At 42.4% G+C, this 18,505-nt stretch overlaps 2 protein-coding genes across 3 annotated transcripts in view; one reads left to right on the forward strand and one right to left on the reverse strand.

Moving 5' to 3' along the window:
* Positions 1 to 1,422, forward strand: part of plekhg4 (pleckstrin homology domain containing, family G (with RhoGef domain) member 4) — an 84,305-nt gene extending 82,883 nt beyond the window's left edge. For both annotated transcript variants that reach the window (XM_084926852.1, XM_084926858.1), the window contains exons 21-24: positions 61 to 161; positions 292 to 446; positions 591 to 653; positions 1,155 to 1,422. In XM_084926852.1, coding sequence (XP_084782978.1) covers positions 61 to 161; positions 292 to 446; positions 591 to 629 — 295 coding nt within the window. In that variant the 3' untranslated portion in view covers positions 630 to 653; positions 1,155 to 1,422. The remainder of the gene's footprint in view (positions 1 to 60; positions 162 to 291; positions 447 to 590; positions 654 to 1,154) is intronic.
* A 500-nt stretch (positions 1,423 to 1,922) lies between these two features.
* On the reverse strand, positions 1,923 to 17,202 carry LOC146393132 (ras-related protein Rab-8B). Its single transcript, XM_084926880.1, has 8 exons — positions 16,913 to 17,202; positions 8,577 to 8,637; positions 8,363 to 8,423; positions 7,732 to 7,809; positions 5,896 to 5,985; positions 5,554 to 5,619; positions 5,419 to 5,469; positions 1,923 to 5,197 (listed from the first exon to the last, which is right to left on the reverse strand). Exons 1-8 carry the CDS (start codon positions 17,034 to 17,036, stop codon positions 5,108 to 5,110), a joined length of 621 nt encoding a protein of 206 aa, XP_084783006.1. The 5' UTR covers positions 17,037 to 17,202; the 3' UTR covers positions 1,923 to 5,107.
* Between the last annotated feature and the right edge of the window lie 1,303 nt (positions 17,203 to 18,505).

Consider the following 18,505-nt stretch of genomic DNA (forward strand, 5'->3'; position numbering starts at 1 on the left):
CTGTCCTGCTGTCAAAGGTTCTTGTGCTGGTTTTATAACATCCTCCTCTCCCTCCTGCAGTCAGAGCATCCCCCCTCCTCCCACCGCTCAGAGCTCCTTCAGCGCTTCGTGCATCGAGGAAGACGAGCAGGAGCACGAGACCAGCAGCCAGCCCTCCATGAGTACGTCAGCACACACCTAAACTCATGAGTCTCAGATTAGGTTTGCGTAATCTGTGCTCTTCGTCCCAATCCTCCAGCCTCTTCACGTTAACGCCTAACTGCAGTTTCTTTTTCTTTTTTCTGTCTTCAGCCACTGAGAGTTCAGGTTCGTCGTCTCGCTGCCTCTCCGGCTCTACTGGCTCCGATAGCGGCTGCGTGTCCTCTCACCTCCAGGAAGCGCTGCCCGAGGAGCCCTCCCCCTCTTCCCCCAGCAAACAGCACCTCAACAGCCCGTACATTTCAGCTGTGAGTGCAGGCAGCGCCATGAAGGAGGCGGAGTTAGAGCATTTTTAAATATGTTTGTCATCTCTCCGAGCGGCTCGGTGATTCTCTGGGAAATTCTCTGTGTTTATAAATGTTTGGTTGATCGTGTTCTCCGTCTGTCCTCAGAAAGCAGCTGCAGTCATCAGCCCGGCAACCATCGTGTGATCAGCTCGCCTGAATGACGTTCCTGTAAGTCTGCAGGTCCTCACAGAGGGATTGTGTTTGGGGGGAAAACTGGAAATGGGCAAACCCTGACGGCTTTTTGGGTTATTGCAGAAAATAAGCGGGAAAGCAAAGTATGAGTATAAAAATCAAAAAGGGAAACAAAAGAAAAAAAGGCATACAACCTGAGCAAACTGTTAATCATAACTTTAACCATGCGAGTCTTTCTAAAGACAGGCAGGCAGACGAAAAGGCTGACACATGAAGCAAAAGCTATAACAATGAGTTCGCAACAGATCAGAGAGTCAGTGAGCTCAGGATGGTCGCCTTTAAGTAATCTGCATTAATCTGTAAGCCCCGCCCCCAAGAAAACACTGATCACCAGGTAAAAATATAAACACGATTTGAATTTGAGCCTTTCAGCGGCTGCTGGAGGTCACCGACTGGTCTCTGAGCCCAGTCTCATGTCTCTGAGGTGATGCGCGACACCTCCATACATACCTTAAATCTGTCTGTGTGTGCGCGCAGGTTCGTCTGCTTCCTGCTGCAGTTCTGCGTTTCCTCCTGTTTGACCCGGACGTCGGACAGCTGCTTTCATTTGTGTTGTAAATAAGGACAGTTTGAGTTCGTCTCCTCGCCGCCGCGTCCGTTTGTCATGCTGACCCAGGGTCAGTCTGCGGGCGGGCCGGCGTGCTGTGAGGATGGCAGGTTTGTGTCTGTACATGTGTGTAAATAAACCCTCAGCTGAGCGTCTGCTGTCACTTTTTACTTGAATAATAAACTGAGTTTGTTCACATGCTTCCTGTTCTGTGTTCTCTCTGAGATCAGCTGACCTGGAGCCAAACACACATTTCTTTTTAGGTTTTACGGAATAATACGGAGACAACAGCACAACAGCCTCATCAGGCAGGTCATGATGATAAAATGACAAATTTCTTTAGTTTTTCACGTCATTACTGTTACGTCGACTTTTGTTTTTCCAATGAACTTTAAAATCATACAGCACCTCTCTGATCGTACTGTGACATGCAGAGTTACACCTATAGGATCTCATTTACCACCTGTAAAAGTAAATTACTGTACCTGTACCAGGTAGTGTAAAAACTAATTTTAAATAAGCGTCACCAAAGTTTCATCATCACACAACCCAACATCTGCACGCGTTGAGGTCAGCCGAGTGTTTCAAACAGCTGCAGGAGAAATCATTTCAGCCTCAGCCCGGATCACCTCAGTGAACCCGAGGCATCCTCTCCTCGCTTCAGCAGCTGAGCGATTAAAGATGAAAAACAAACCAGATGGTAGAAAAAGTTGTTTATTGTTCATCAGCTGAAGCAGCGACGACGCTCCAAACATCTCAGAGCAAACGGAAGACACTGATGGGGTCAGAGGTCACCGAAACCTACTGAATCAGTCTTGTGAATTTCACATTAAGAGCCTCTGGGCTGCAGCCCCTTTCTTTGATTCAGATTAAAAAAAGAAAACATCCAGCTCCTCCTCAGAGCCTTCATCTGTTTCACCCTCATCAGTAACTTTCAATCCCAGCCGACACCAAAGTCCCAAATATAAAACTTTATTAAAACCATCCGTCTTTCCATGTGCTGAAGTGACAAGGCTTTTAATCTGAAAGTCACATTTAAAATAAACTCCAGTTTCCTACTAAAAGTGTGACCAATCAGAGCACAGTAACACAAACTCCTGATAAAAGGAAAAAGTGGTTTTTGCATAGCGAATTACAAAGTGCTGAAAAGTACAAAAACACGTCGAGCACGCCTCCTTCAGCTCTTCATTAATCTTTAAGATGTTTGAACTGGACATAAAGATGGATGACAGGAAGTGAGGAAACGTGGTACACAGGTCACAAACCCCGCCCCCTCCACGTACATTCTTACTGTTTTTTGATTGGGTGCTTTAAACTGATGTCTGTGGGCATGATTGGCAGCTTCTCTGATTGAGGTCAGAGTTATTCTGCATTAAATCGGAACAGCGGCATGTCATCCATCTTTATTTACAGTCTGTGGCTGTGACAGGAAGCCGAGCGGAGTAAAATAAAAGCACTGCTGCTGTAAACAAACGTGCTGTAACACTGATTTCTGCACACGGGCTTCATGTGCAGCTGCTGAGCGTCTGTTCCCGCTGAACCCCGCATCTCACCAGGCTCCAGTAAAAACGAGTACAGACATATATTTCAGACAAAGATGGGATATTTAATCACTTAAACCGGCACAGGTGGCTGTCTTTTCTGAGCCTGGTTCTGCTGGAGGGTACTTCCTGTTAAAAAGATGTTTTCCCTTCCCACTGTCACCACGTGCGTTTTCTGTTATTGTAGGGTCTTTATGAAGTACTTGAATATATAAAAAACACACTGCTTCTGATATACTAAACGATATTTGTAAAACTAGAAACCCATCTAAAGCGAGACAAAAACGACCAATGGCAACGCGCCTCACTCGTTTTTGGCGGGCTCAGGACAGACGTCACAAAATCTTTCCGTTTTCACTCTGCCTTCACGGAAACAGTCAGGAGGGATTATATGAATTCGAGGACTTTCCAAAAAACTGAAAGTAGCTTCAGTTTATATTCCGTGTTTTTATCTTGCTTCCGGCCGTTGTTTGGGGTGTTTTCGGATTGTCGTGAAAGTTATCGCAGAATATCGGCTGCAAAAGTTTAAGAGCTCGAGCTCCTTCCGCGGAAACAGCTTTTCAGAGAAAACTGCAGGAAACTAAAAGTTTGACTTTACGTTTCCACGCCGTGCTCATCAAATTTAATCAATCATTGTTCAGATTTTAACTTCTGACCGAAGTTTAAAAAAAAAGAGCAGGAACATCTTTTACGATAATAAATATATAGTTTCAGCCAATGAACCGATCGGGAGTCAGAAAGAGGAAATCTAACACACCAGCAGCTGCACATGAAAATAAAACACTTCAAAATAAAAGCAGCACGTGTGCTATTAAACGACTAAATACAAAAACACAGAAAAGCATCAAAAGTAAAAACAGACGCTTCTTCGCGTCTTTGAACAGAGAAGAGAAAGCTGCTTCGCAGGGACTTTCTCTGCTTTCATACATATTTATCACAGAGACGTTTTAAAGGAACAGAATTAACTAAAGATGCATTAAAAAAAGATAAAATATAAAACTATTAGTTCTGTTTAGTTAAAATAAACTCTGAAAGGAAATGAAGGCTGGAGGTCACATGAAGGTTAAGACATTTTAGTGAACACAAAATTTAAAACTCGATAATATTTTTATGATTTCCACTCGTCTGTTCGAAGCCCGCCGATCTTACTGGGCTTTTACTTCCTATGTTTGAGTTGGAAATTCAAGATTGAAATGAAAATGATTTTATACATTTTTATATATATTTATTTTAATTTTTTCAGCTGATTTCCTGCAAAGTTTCCTAAAATACAAAGCTGCACATTTCAGGACGTTTTCAAAGAAGGTCCTGCACAGTTTGCCTCTGATAACCAACATCAGGTAAGTTTCTGTAGTTCAGCTAATTTTTAGGCGGCGTGCAGGAGATTAGCTGAAGCGATCTGACAGAGGCCTGACCCACGAAGCAGGATCCGAGCTTAGAGACCTCAGGTTTAACCCAGGTTTTGGGGTTTGTGGCGGCGGTGCGCGAGGCTGTAAACCTGTGCACAGAGATTCAGAAAAAATGGTTTGGCTTCACAACCACCGTGTTCCCACTTTTCACGATTAGATCAAGATGAGACATACGAGGTGCGATCGGAAAGTTCAGTTACGGTGTTTATTAAAAAATTAAAAAATGGAAAACATTGATTCTGATTTGAATTTGGTCGAAGACTCTTTGGGAATGAGTTGCTGCCCCATCGGAGAAGTGTGTTCATGAGTGAGGGAGGCAGGAAGCGAGAGCCTGACGGATGGATTTGTAGATGCAGACAGAACAGAGACCCGAGCGAGATCCAGCCGTCATTGCGGGTGATTGTGGAGCTGCTGATGTCCACGCTGCAGTAGGTGGATACCCGCCTGACCTCTTAGACTCCCACTGACTCAGGACTGTGAATGTTACCGCCTGGCTGAACTCTTTAATCGCATCTCGTATCCTTGGTTACCTGCTTCGTAGTCCAGGCCGCTGGTCTGTGATTGGTCAGTTGCTGTAAGAGTCGGACTGAAGCCTCTGCGAGAGTCTGCTACATGTCTGATCCTTAAATGCTTCATCCTCAACGCGTAAAATCAGAGGAGAGGGCGGAGCCACAGCTCCACCCACTTTGGTACAAACAGTCATCGGCCTTGTCCTTCATCGCCATCATCATCATCGTCGCCTCCGTGTTCTCGCTGCAACAAACACTGAGATGCTGCGTTGGCTCAGCCTCCAACTGCTGAGCTGACAGCAGACAACAAGAAAACAGAAGAAGAAGAAGAAAAGGAGGAGGAGTCACAGCAGGCTTCTAAACTGTCCACAGGTTGTTCCTCAGCTCCTGCTGCAGGAGGAGGAGGTCTGAGCTGAGGCTCCGCCTACAGCAGCGAACACCTGAACAGGCTCTTCTTGGAGCGGGGCTCCGTGATCTTGACGGGCCCACCTCCACCTGACGGGTTGTTGTCGTTCTGCAGGAAGAAAGGAGGTCAAAGGTCACATCAGCTATAAGAACACAGCGGGGCTGATTATGGCGATTAACAGAATCTCCTGCTCACGGTGACCAACTCCGTCTTTAATTTTAGCGGCACGTTCATCCCCGCATGTTCAGCTGATAAAGTCATTTACATATCTGGAGCCAGCTGCTCGAGTCGGAGCGCCTCCTCCGCAGACCTCAATCTGCTCAACTCACCATTTTCCTGTTGAGCCTGGCCATGATGTCTCGGGCGAGCGTGTAGAAGCCCTGTGAAGGGAAACGGGACAGAAATGAGTCGCCTCGTGTGCGCGGGACTGACGGAGGAGACGGCGGATCGGGATCAGGACTCACCTCCTCCACGTTGATACTGGACTTGGCGCTTGTTTCCAGGAACTTGATCCCGTAGTCGATGGCGAGCTGGAAAACCAAAGAGAAAGGGATTACACCCAGGTAGAAGAAAAGGTTGAAGTGACATTTAAAGCATAAGTTCAGAAGCGTTTTCTCTCATTAAGGCTGAAATGAGTGTGCAGCGTTTCTAACTGTCAGCAAATGAATCCCTGAAGCAAAGCAAAGAGTAAAAATCTCGTCTGCTCCTAAATGCATAATAATAAGATGATATCGTCTCCTGGAGGTTTCCTGTTTTCACTCAGTTTGATCGAATGAGTCCTGCTCTCTGCAGGGATCGGCTCACACCTTCTCTCCTCTCTCCTTGGACACTTGTCTCTTGTCGTTCATGTCGCACTTGTTTCCCAGAACCATTTTCTCCACGTCCGCAGAGGCGTGCTGAAAACACACACACACACACACGGACACACACACACGCACACACACACGCACACACACACACACACGGATTAATCCACCATGTTTTTAACACTAAAATATAATTATTGTTGTTATACTTCAATTTTCAAATGTACTGCTTTACAAGAAAAAATTTTTTTATTTATAAATTAAAGTTATTTAGTTGCATCCTTGAACAAAAAAAAATGTGTGATCTCAAAAATGTGAATTCTTGTTTTTCTGAGAAGAATTCACTGGATAGAAAACAGAGATCACATCTCTGCTGGTTGGGACGCCTCGGTGCCCCCCCAGAAGAGCTGCAGGAGGCGACCGGGGAGACGGAGGTCTTGGCATCTCTGCCACAACGACCCCGATAAGTGATGGAAATTGAACACGTGTCAGGTTTGCACATTTCTACCACATACACTCAAAGCAAACTGATGGATTTAGAGCATTTCTGTGTGCTGTGTTTGTGAGTAGGGCCTACACCACAAACAGGAGATAACTGCAGCTGTTCATCACGGATCTCAATATCTGATTATAGCTGGAATTGATGTGTGATGTGGAAGTGAATGCACACGGTCGTATTCCGTCACCCTGCAGAGTGAGAGTGCGTAACGGTACTAACACCGATCTTATCTTCTGCTCGCTGAATGTCACACATCATAAGGAACGAGAGCTCAGCAGGTCTGATGTCCAGAAATGAGTCATGAGGATGTCACATCTTCCAACCATGTTAAAGGATGGCGTACTTACTAAACTAAAATTAAAAAATAAGCAGGAAGTGTTTTGAGTTTTAATCTTCATCAATTCACTGAAATTTTCCAGCCTGAGGAGTCGTTGGTGCACCTGTTTGAGTCAGTACCTGAGTTATTGAGTTAAATACACTGCAAACAAACTACAGCTGATGCTGACACTAACAAAAACCCACTTAGCCTTTCAGACTGCAGTCAACTGAGTTCTGTTTTAGCCAAGAGTGATTAAAAAACATTCAATTTAGACCGTTTGATGTGTGTGTGATACTAATTGACAATTAGCAATAATGTGCTAATTGTCACTAACACCTACAACTTTCTCCTCCACCTTTGGCACAAGTTTACTCTCTAGCTTCATAAAACTCCATTAGTCAGAAGGGAGACGTCCTTCATATCCACTGTATTAAAAAAATGGTGTGACAACATGGTGGCTTCTCAAAACTCATCAGTGTGTTGGAAGTCGTAATTACACCCTAACCTTTATGCAGTGCCTTGAAAAAGTATTCATACTCTTTGACTTTTCACACATTTTGTCATCTTACATCCACAAACGTGGTGAGATTTTCTATGATAAACCAACACAAAGCAGCACATAATTGTGAAGTGGTACAAAAATAACATGGTTTTCAAAATTTTAATCAAATAAAAATCTGAAAAGTGCGGCATCTGTATTCAGCTCCCCTGAGTCCTTACTTTGTAGAGCCATCTTTCACTGCAATTACAGCTGCAAGTCTTTTGCGGTGTGCATCTAGAGACTGAAAATTTCCCCCATTCTTTGTTGCAAAAATAGCTCAAGCTCAGCCAGATCTGATGGAGAGCGTCTGTCATCTCGTTATATAACAGATCACACGATTCTGTGATGACGTCATACAAGCATTTCTTCGGGAGCAGAGATGTGGAGTTCATCAGAAGACCTCTTCAAATCCAACTCTGAACAATGTGAGCTCTGAAAATAACAAAAGTCACGTGACATCAAAGGGGCGTGGCCTACCTCCTCGATATTGCGAATCCAGTTCTTGATGTTGTCGAAGGACTTCTCGTTGGTGATGTCATACACCAGCATGATGCCCTAATGAACACAAGACAGGAAATGACATCAGCACAGGAAGTGCAAGCTGATTCCTGAGGTCAGGACCAGCTTGTTTTAACAAGGCCCTGCATGATGTGAACCAGCTCAGGCCTCCTGGTTGTGGCTGGTCTCAACCAATCACTTGGCACTGAAGCAAATCAGGTGTACAGGTGTGCTCCCACATTATCAGAGTTTAAATCCAACTAAAGTAGATAATTGAGTCATGGTCTCAGTTATCATGTTATTTCTTTTCTAATGGTTTTAAACTTTAGGTTTTAATTTGGACTAATGCTGATCTTCACAAGTTTTTCCATTTTATTTCTATTGGTGTCATGTTTTTATTGTTTTACTCATCTATTGTTGGTTTCTATTTCTTTATGGATTAGCTTGAATGTGTCTTTTTCTGTTACATTTATCATTGCCTTTTGTTTGTTTGTGCTTCAGCTGGAATAAAATTTGCTGTATAAATAAAGGTTTGCTTGCTTGTTTCACTGGTGACTGACACGTTACCTGTGCATCAGCAGAGGGGTAGCAGGAAGGGGGTGTGTCTTACCATGGCTCCTCTATAATAGGCCGTTGTGATGGTCCTGAACCTCTCCTGACCTGCTGTGTCCCTGCAGGAAGAAGCCACTGTTAAACACCCGCACTGAGGAGGCTCATTAAAAATATCCACACAACAAAACAGCCTCGAGTGTGAAACACCTGATTACAGGTTTATCTCCTCTCAAAGCTCACACACGGACGCTAGAGCAGAGAGCGGCACTCACCAGATCTGCAGTTTGATTTTCTTTCCATCCAACTCGATCGTTCGGATTTTGAAGTCGATTCCTGAAAGAGAAACAACGGTCAGCTTCGAGCTCCGGACACAAACATATTTACAGCTCCAGAGACACCAAAGCATCATAGCAACAATCACGAGCAGACGCAGAGAGCGCTCAGGCTCGCTCCGTCTTATTCTCTGCCCAACGACAGACTCAGAAAAGCAGGACTGATGGAATAATGAACAGTTAAGATAAAAGCGGCTGTCAGTGAGTGCAGGAGTTTTATGCTTTTAAAAACTGCGGTCTGATGCAGAGGAAGCCCTGCTAGCAGGGCCATGTGGTTAAAACAAACGCTGAGGTGTGTTTGTTTCTCTTCTGCGTCTTAAATCTGTCAGCTGACTGGGTTTGTGCCTGCCTGGTCAAAGAGGAAGTCGAAGATATTTTTAAAAACACTTCTTCCTGCCTGAGCAGAAGAAATGCTTCCAAGAAGCTGCGGATGTGAAGCCCTGACAGCTCGGGTTCCTCCTGCTCACAGCTGTTTGGGCTGCTGGTTCAAATCCCTGGGCTACAGCTCTAACCAAACCCCTCCCTCCTCACGCCACTTCACCATCAGCTGCAACTGATTTCATTCATTGATCTTACAACTAATGACACAAGAAGTGAATGACTGATGAAACCATCCTGGCTCTTATGGACCCGTTCTATGGTTAAGTGTCTCATGTTTGAAGGATGTGCTGATTTAAGCAGTTAGAGAGCAGGTAATATTTTTATTTTCCCCACTGTTAAATTAATAACTTTGTCTTGGACTGATAGGATTGAGCCCTGCTAGAAGTTAACTTTCATCACATTCACATTCTCAATTAATGACTTCATTGTCTCAAAAGACAACCAAAGATCAAAACAGCCAAATAGCAACAAAAAAACACCAATAAAATACAAAGAAATCCAGCAAAGAGTGGCACAAAGCCACCAACAGGAGGCACACGACCGAGGAGCCAAACATTCAAGAGAGCAGCACAGACCCGCCAAAATAAAGCTCCCACCCTCCCCCCAAAAACAGAAAAATGAAACGCTACTCTGTTTCCTTTTAGAGAAGAAGAACACGGGCAGGTTTCAACACTTTGTAAAGACTCACACGGCTCACGTTTATTCTCTGCGCTGAGTATTATCGCTGGTCACAATGGGCCTGATTATTAGAGTGTTACATTCTTTTATCGTAGCACACTAGAAGAGTCTGTTATTAGGTTGTAACTCATCAGTTCTTCCTGTTGTGGTTTTGGTGTATGCTGTGTTTTGTTTCGTTGCCATGCGTCGTAAAGGCAACACATCGGCACAGTAACTGTTTATAAAGGCGTCAACTCTTCTTATTTTGGGATGTTAGCGCTGGAGCTGTGGCTGTGCTTACAACATTATCAACCATCAAAGTGATGCCTTCGTGTGCCGTCTTTCTCAATCTCTCCTCTTATGAATCCACTGATGTGAATCCACTGATGTAGGAAGTGGAGAACTGAATTTAATGTGAGCAAAGGCAGAAAATGAGTCAGCTGATTTCCTCTTTGCTTCTCTTCTTCGGCTCAGACTAAACCTCTCCTCTTCCCTCCATTCTTCAGCAGCTCTTTCTATTCTCTCACCAGGAAGTGAAACATTTTCTGCTGCCTGTTACGGAAACATGCAGCGGACGAGGTCACTGACCTCCGCCATCTCCACCCACAACATAATGCTGCAGCTAACAGTTTCGTCTGCTGCTGATAAATCGGCCATTCTGCTTTAAGAAGCAAAACAGTAATGTCACAGTCCCCCGGGCATCAGCTGATCATTGTCAGATGAGACTTTAGAGTGGGCTCGTGTTAGCCCACTCCATGCCGTTAACTCCTGTGTCGCCTTGGTGGTGTTTTGAGTCATTGTCATGCTGTAAGACCCACCAACAACCCATCCTCAGTGTTGTGGCTGAGGGAAGGAGAGGAGAGGGAAAGGTCGTACTCAGCATTTCTCTTCCTCCAACACGGCGGATGCAGCCGATTCCAAAGAGCTCAACCTTGGTTTCACCCGACCACAGCACTTTCTCCAAACCCTTCTCTGAATCATTTACGTTCTCTGACAAACATCCATTTCACTCCATTATGGCAGAGAGTGTTATCAATGGTGCTCCTGGTGTCTGTGGTCCAAACTGCTTTCAGAGCATTAACAAGCTGCTCCTGTAGTTTTGGGCTGATCCACCACTTTTCTCATAATCATCCTGACCCAATGAGGCAAGACCTCGCATAGAGCTCCTGAGGACAACTGACAGTCATTTTATATTTCTACCATTTACGAATAATTGCACCAACAGCTGTCATCTTCTCCCCGAGCGCATTACAGCCTTGTTTAGATCTACAATCCTGTACCTGACGTCCTTTGACAGCTCTCGCCCGTGTTGGTAGAGCGGTGGTGTAGTTTATATCCATAACGAGATCAGGAGTGTCTGTGATTGAGTGACTGATTGATTGGTTGTAGGAGCCAGAGTTCTGGCTGGTGTGTAGGGGATCAACTACTTATTTCACTCAGTGACATGCAAATCAATTTATATCTTTCAAGTCTGTCCATTAAAATGAAACTACCAGAAGAATTACAGACTGTTTATTTCTTTGGATGTAAGAATTAACATGTATTTTAACAAAACCCCCAAAATAATGAAGAACTGCCAAATAAACAAGGAAACTGCAAAAAGACAAAACTGTCTAAGAGTGAAACAAAACCAGAAAAAAATTTGTCAAGAAGATGCAAAATGGCCAAAGTTACAAAAGACACAAAATGATCAAAGAAAAGGACAAAAACTCCAGAAATGAGACAAATGTGAAAAACAACCCCAAACAGCCAAAAACATGATGGAAAAAACCCAACAGAAATAAAATGGCTGACAGTACAAAAACCAAAAAAAAGAGACAAACACTGAAATATACAAACTCGCCAAAGAGCAGAAGACGACCAGCAAAAACATTCAGACAAATATATTTTACAGACATGCTTAAATTTAATCGAAAAGCTCTGTGTGCTGCTTTAGAAACACACGAAACTCTCAACTAGTCCAAAATAGCTCCTTAGCCTTTGTAACATTTAATTAAGAAAAGTGAAAGACCTTTGACCCTGTAGTTTTTCAAACAGCCGGGCCTTCCGCCCTGAAACTTGCCTTTAACGCTCTGCAAAGTGGAGCTTTAGCTTAAGCGAACGTACAGTTCTGTTGTGACTCTTTTCAGTTCAGCTGCTTTCTGAAGCTTCAGTTTCTCATCTGTGACTTTAAAACTTTTCTGTCTGCTGACTAAAACATGTAGGCTGCCGTCACAGCTTCAGCCTTCCTGCTGTTAGCCAGCTTGCTCAGTTTGGTTGCATCCCTGTGCCAGTCGCACCTACAGCCGGGTTTAAGAAACCTAAAGTGACTCAAACTTGTGAATGTCTGGATTTGGCCCACATGCCTTCGATTCTGACAGAGAGGTTAAAAATTACCTTTTAAAACAATGAGAAGCAAAGTTTCTGCCTCAAACACAACAGCTACAGAACAAACTCAGAGAGTGTTTTTGTCAATTAACTAATCAACCTGACAATCAGCTCATTGTTTGAGCTTTATAGAAGTCGGCACAGGTCTTAGGCAGGTAACGCTGCGACCGCTCACTCACTGAAATAAAAACAGGAAGATGAATACCACACACACACACACACCACGTTGACTCACGTTCATTTCCTGCTCCTACTCTAAGCATTTGCGCTCACATTTATATCATGGTGGTTTTATTTTGTGTCCTCAGTAGGAAAGTAAGTCCTCACGGTGAGAACGTGTAAAGTCTTATGTCCACACAACACGAAGAATGCACACGCACAAACACACACAGCCTGCATCAGAGCTGAGGAAACCAGTAACTCAGTGTCAGTGTTTAAATACTCAGCACAAAGCAGCACTTAAACACAACATCACTGCCTTTTATAACATTTAATACCTTCTTCCTGCCTTCCTGTGTGTATGATGAAAAACGTATATACACACATGACAATCCTCCACATCATAGTAAGCAATACTTCTAAATATCACCATAAACCCATAAACCACATTGTTCAGTCTTGACATGCATTAATAAAAAAAACTTTCTGTGTTTAACCGGTTTAAAGCGTGGTCACATGATGTTTCCAACCAATTAGAATTCACCTCCATGCAGCCTGAAAAAGGATGTGATGTCAAATTTGTGATACAGGCAGTAACTATATATTAATCCAAGACTGTAACTGGCAATCCCACAAAGAGTAGCTGCTGTATGCAGCAGCAGGTGACCTTTGACCTCTGAGCTCTAGTACCAGGTCTTGACCCCTCAAAACAGCTCTTTAATGCAACTTCCTCAAAAGTGCCCCTCACAGAGCCAGATACTACACTCACACATGCTCAGAGGTCAGCTGACTCTCACGAGACCTCTGACAGAGCGGCCACAGAGCGTCCTCTGTCCAAACGCCGCAGCAGAGGATTATGGGAGCTCATGTAACATTCATGCAGCTCCGGCAAATGAACTGGGAACAACCCAGCAGAGAGTGGAGCGCCGTGAGAGGAAGACGACACCTTCAGGTGGAAAGCCTGAAATTTACAGACGATAACCCCCTCAGTTTACAAATCAAATAAATAAATCAGGGCGACACCGAGATAATGAGCCCAAAGTGAGACGGCCGAGAGCTCAGCAGCTCACGATCAGCTGTGAGGAGAGCCCACCCACCAATCAGCTGTTCAGATAATAGCTAACCAATCGAATACCCGCACTATGAAGCAACCTGAGATCAGCAATCAGGCTAAAGATGTTACCAACTCGATGAATCAGCCTAGACTTCAACAATCTAACAAATAATTCTAACCAATTCTGACCAATCAGAAACATGGACAGGTCTACTGGCAGCAGAGCGGCCGATGACAAAACTGTAATGAAACGCATAACAAAGAGCGTGAGAGATAAACTGCTTTATGAATCTGAGAAGGTGGCCTGCAGAGCAAATATCTTTCAGTGCTCAGTGTGACAGGAAACAGGCTGTATAAATAAAGTTTATTTAAAGCCTTGAAGGAAAGCTGTGTTAAAATGTGACTGATGTTAAACTGTCAGGGAGCAAAAAAATAAAAGAACAAAAATAAAACCAGAATTCAAACCAGTAACACATGACTCATCCTACAGCTTTAAACCTAGTGACCTGCAGAGGCTCACACCTCATCAGCTGTGGCCAAATTTATGCCCTCCTTCCAGTTTCACATTTTCCACAGCCATCCAAGGGGCTTTTGACGATCCAGCTCTGGCCCCCCAGCCATGTATTTGACACCCTGATAAATGCGGTAATCAGATTTGGCTGTAATTGTATCTCATTTTGCTAATGCAGCAAATACTTTGACATAATGTAAAAATACTTTAATTGTAGAGATCCGGAGCTGTGCATCCACTCAGTCAGCTATGAAGCAAATTACCTGCCGTTTAATGTTTATTACTTCCAAGTTAAAGACGAACAGGTGAAGTCAGGTCAGTGCAGATCCACCAGGACAAAGTAAAAATGTGACATCATCACCCACTAATGAACCATCTCCAACACACTTAAACCTGATGTCACCTCGCCAAATCCTGTGTCATATTTCTGGCCTCAGGAACTTCCTGCTTCTGTCGTGACACATTTTTGCTGCTCACTTTGAGTGTCCGCTGAAAATCTTTTGAAAAAAGGTTTTGAGGGATGTAAAGTTGTCATATAGACTTTTTCTGGCAGTTTAATAACCGAACAAGTTAAGGAAATAATCAGTAATAAATAAGAGTAGCAATAACCTAACTCTTTAGCCAGTTTGGTGACCTCAATCTTTTCTTTCTTTTTTCCAAAATAAAAGCTTCTATCAGTTCAGTCTCCCATCCCACACACACACGCGCGTGCGCGCACACACACACACACGTTCTTAAGCCTCTGAATAACCACTCACTTATATTTGATTTTACTCTGAATCCTCAGACCTCGTGGGGAGAGCCCAAAGAACCACCAAAAATGTCCTCACTGTGATACCAAAGACACAAACACACCCCCTACTACTTAAACACTCGCCGACAGATAGAAGAAGACAGCTCCCACTTCCTGTTTCCACCAGGAAGACAGCAGAGCGACACACTCCGCTGACGCACCGGAAACACACACACACACACACACACACACACACACACACACACACAGTCTTGCTTCTCTATCTCTGTGAGGACCTTTAGGATTCAGGGTCCCGGTCAGGGACCACCGAGGGTCCACACAAAGACAGAAGGACTAAACTGCATCCTGCTCAATGTGAGACGTCACCAGGGCCTCATATGACCTTTGACCTGCCTCATGTAAGAATATCTTCCTCCAGATAAACGTCAGCACAGCTGCTTCCTGATGCAGCTGCTTACTGCAATTTATCGATGAACTTTTTGATGTTAATTAGCTCCATTGCTTCACTAAAGATCAGGAAATCAGCAAAGCTGCAGCTGATCTGTTTCCATCCACCTGCTTTTCACGATCATCTCCAAATTTAAAAAAGGAGCTTTTTTACTGCCATTATATGAAGAAGAAATCTAAAAAGTAATATAAATAAATCAAACACAACAACAGGGAATTACAAGTTAGTAATCTTTCTCATAAAAGTTCCATTAAAAAAAAAAATCGACAAAACTAATAAATTAACAGACGTTTCCGTCGTGTTTTCATCCACATTTGATCGTCAGAGTCGTCACAATTCCTGCTGTCGTTTCCGACTCTCTGCTGTGAGATTAACTACAGGAAGGTTTATATCTGAGCAACACAGCTGGACACATCCTCACCGTTAGACTACAAAAAGGGGAGCCTACATTTACCATGATGCAACTCCGTGCCATCATTCTAATGTTTCAAACTGCACGCTCTTCTCTGTGAAGCAGCCTTTCTGCCAGTGGCATCAAGTTTCAAACCGAAGCCGAGATATCTGAGAGCATCGCATGGATCTGCTTTGTCCAGCTGTTATTTTATCCAGCTGTTCATCCCAGGATGTAGAGCCCAAAGGCACATATTCTACTTCTATTATTTTTTGGAGACAGAACAGACAATTATTAAAATAATGACAATAATTACAAAAAACGTAAATAAATCATGACTATTTTGTACATTTTTGACTCTTTTTATGATTGTACATTCAGATGTACATCATCAGCTCTAAAAAGTAGAGCCCAATGCAGTGGTATCTGCACATAGTGTATACAAAAAGAAAACTAAACGTACAATTCTTAGGATAACTACATTCTGTAAAAATATTTAGAATCGTTTATTCTTTTACTCTCTGATTTTGGCATTACTCAAAAAACAGAAAAAAAATAGTACTGTTAGACTTCATCTAAAACTGTCTGTTTAAAAATGAAGATTTATGAAAGCAAAATTTTGTCTAATTAATAATCAGATGATGAAGTATGAGCTGTGATTTTTGTCAGTGAAACAAAACAACATTTTTTCCTCTCAAAGTAAAGTTAGAGTTTATTGAAAGAAATCAAAAACTTTGGATAAGTGGACAAAAGACGTACTTCTCTGGGCTCATCACAAAAAAAATACATTTTTCATCAGCTTCAGTTTGGTTTCATAGGCGATGATTACTTTTTACAATATGTTAAAAACTACAGTAAATGAAAAATAGGTCCAACCAGAGTTATTATAATTTTGTAGTTTAATATTTTCTAATTTTATTTACTTTATTTCTCCACTTGGTTTGGTCTCAGTCAGTTTACTAGTTTTGTTTTGTTTGGTAAAATGTTCTCTCTATTTGTGTTATTATTATTTTTCCTTTAAAATTGTTCAATAATGTCATACAAAATGATTAACCAAAGCAAACTGAGGCGGACTCTATTAGAAGTTTGTCCACATTTAAAAAACAAAAAAAAAATTCTAGTGGATCTTCTTAAATTCCTTTGATTTAGAACACGTTTCGTATTCATAACATCTGAGTTTTTTTCTTTTCTAAAGTTAAATAAAGTTGTTTTTAACCACACTGATTGTGAGTTTGTTAGACACGTGTTTCCAACTCTAACTTATCAGCGCTGATATTATTGATTACAGTATTGATTATGATATTGATGATAATAAGTAGTAGTAACTGGATGGGAAAAACCGTGGGAATGCTCCATTAAGTGATAATCGATCACTAATTAGTTAACAGATACATCACTTCACAACTACTGTATGTTTCTGAGGGGTCAGAGGTCACATGGTCCACACCACCCCACCCGAACGCTTTCACTTTTCCGGTCAGTTAGCTTGTGGCCTGGAGCTAGCCCTCCGTTCAGCCGGTGCACCGGGAAGAGGGTGATGAGGAGAAGACTCACCGATGGTGGAGATGAAGGTGGTGTTGAAGGCGTCCTCGCTGAACCGGAACAGCAGGCAGGTCTTGCCGACGCCGCTGTCCCCGATGAGCAGCAGCTTGAACAGGTAGTCGTACGTCTTCGCCATTTTCCCGCCGTCCGTCCGTCGGTCCGTCCGTGTGTCCCGGTGAGTTCACGCGGAACCTGCGGCCTGCTCCCTTTCTGCTGGGCGGACTGGCTTCACTGGGAGCGCTGGTTTCGTGCTGGTTCCACTCTGAGAGCAGCGACAAGCAGCAGGAAGCGCTCCGGCTGCAAGCTAGCCGGAATCTACCCCGCCCACATCCGGTCCCTTTTTTTCACAATAAGGCCAGCCTCTCCCAGCGTGCTCCGTTATTGATGATCGTTAGTAATTATAACATTTCACACGTATAAAGTCTGGAACAGAAACAACATCATAGGTAATTATTATTATTATTATTATTATTATTAGTAGTAGTAGTAGTAGTAATAGTAGTAGTTTGCAAATAGGTGTGTGCATGGGTTTATGATAGTAAAATAGAGTAATGGTTATTTATTTCTTTATTCTAAATGTAATGAATTAATATAGTAAGTATTTTTGCTATTTTAATTTTTTTCGTTTGTATCCCTCTGCCTCTTTAAACAATTTGTATGTGCTTTACAACTAAGTAATAATTTTTTTTTAAGTGTTGACTGTGACATAATTAAATGAGTATAATAATAAAGCAAATCTGCAGTGTGCATTGTACTAACACGTAAGATTTCACAAAAAAACATTTACGATGCGTGTATCAGCTCCATGTGAAAGACTACCCTTGAAATTCAGTGAATATAAAAGTTTATTTTGATCTCTATATTTACGGATTTATAAAAACAAATTATGAATATTTATGAAAAATATGAAAAATATTATATGTGTAAATTGTTTCTTTTTCAGTTTTCATCATATAAAGTTTGATATTTATTATTTAATTAATTTTATTCATTATTTACCGTCCGTGACTTTATACAGTGGGTTTGAGCTCCTTTTTTAACATAATCTCCAACATGTTTCTGTTATTCTTGTTTTAAATTAAATAACTCACAATTATCTACATTTTTATATTTTGTTTTCAAAAGTTTAGTTTTCATTTCTATCACTGCTGCTCTGCAGGTAAAAACAAATAATATTTTGAAAGTAAAACTGCTCTTTTTCCGTTTGTATGCCGCAATTTGACGCAGCCAGGAAATAGGGGCGGGGTCACATGACGTAATTTGCAGGGAGGGAAAGGGTGATAATTATAAATATTATTATTTATATTGGTTTCTGTTTAGTTTATTATTATAAACATGAATTATGGGCTTGCTAATGGATCATGATTCTAACGTCTCTGGACTTTCAGACTGACTCCATCACAAGGTTAAGTCTTGTTTCATTTTCATGTTCATGACTTATTTCTGTTCAGTTTCAGTTTCTTCCTGTTGTTGGATTAAAGCTGCTCCACCCACTCTGCAAAAGTCTTGAGCCATCTGGCCCTCCAGTTGATCCACCTACTGTTTCTGATAAAGTCTCATCAGAAACAGTCTCAGTGGAGGGATGGCGATTCATCACAGCTGGAT

The sequence above is a fragment of the Perissodus microlepis genome, chromosome 1, assembly GCF_051167445.1.
Source record: "Perissodus microlepis isolate ML-2025 ecotype Zambia chromosome 1, ASM5116744v1, whole genome shotgun sequence".
Lineage (NCBI taxonomy): Eukaryota > Metazoa > Chordata > Actinopteri > Cichliformes > Cichlidae > Perissodus > Perissodus microlepis.

Excerpts from the sequence above, each read along its gene's own strand:
- LOC146393132 (XM_084926880.1), bottom strand. The coding sequence starts at position 17,036 with ATGGCGAAGACGTACGACTACCTGTTCAAGCTGCTGCTCATCGGGGAC. Across the intron at positions 5,986-7,731 it reads GGATTCGCAATATCGAGGAG|CACGCCTCTGCGGACGTGGA; the intron begins GTAGGCCACGCC and ends GTGTGTTTTCAG. Across the intron at positions 5,198-5,418 it reads CCAGGCTCAACAGGAAAATG|AACGACAACAACCCGTCAGG; the intron begins GTGAGTTGAGCA and ends TTCTTCCTGCAG.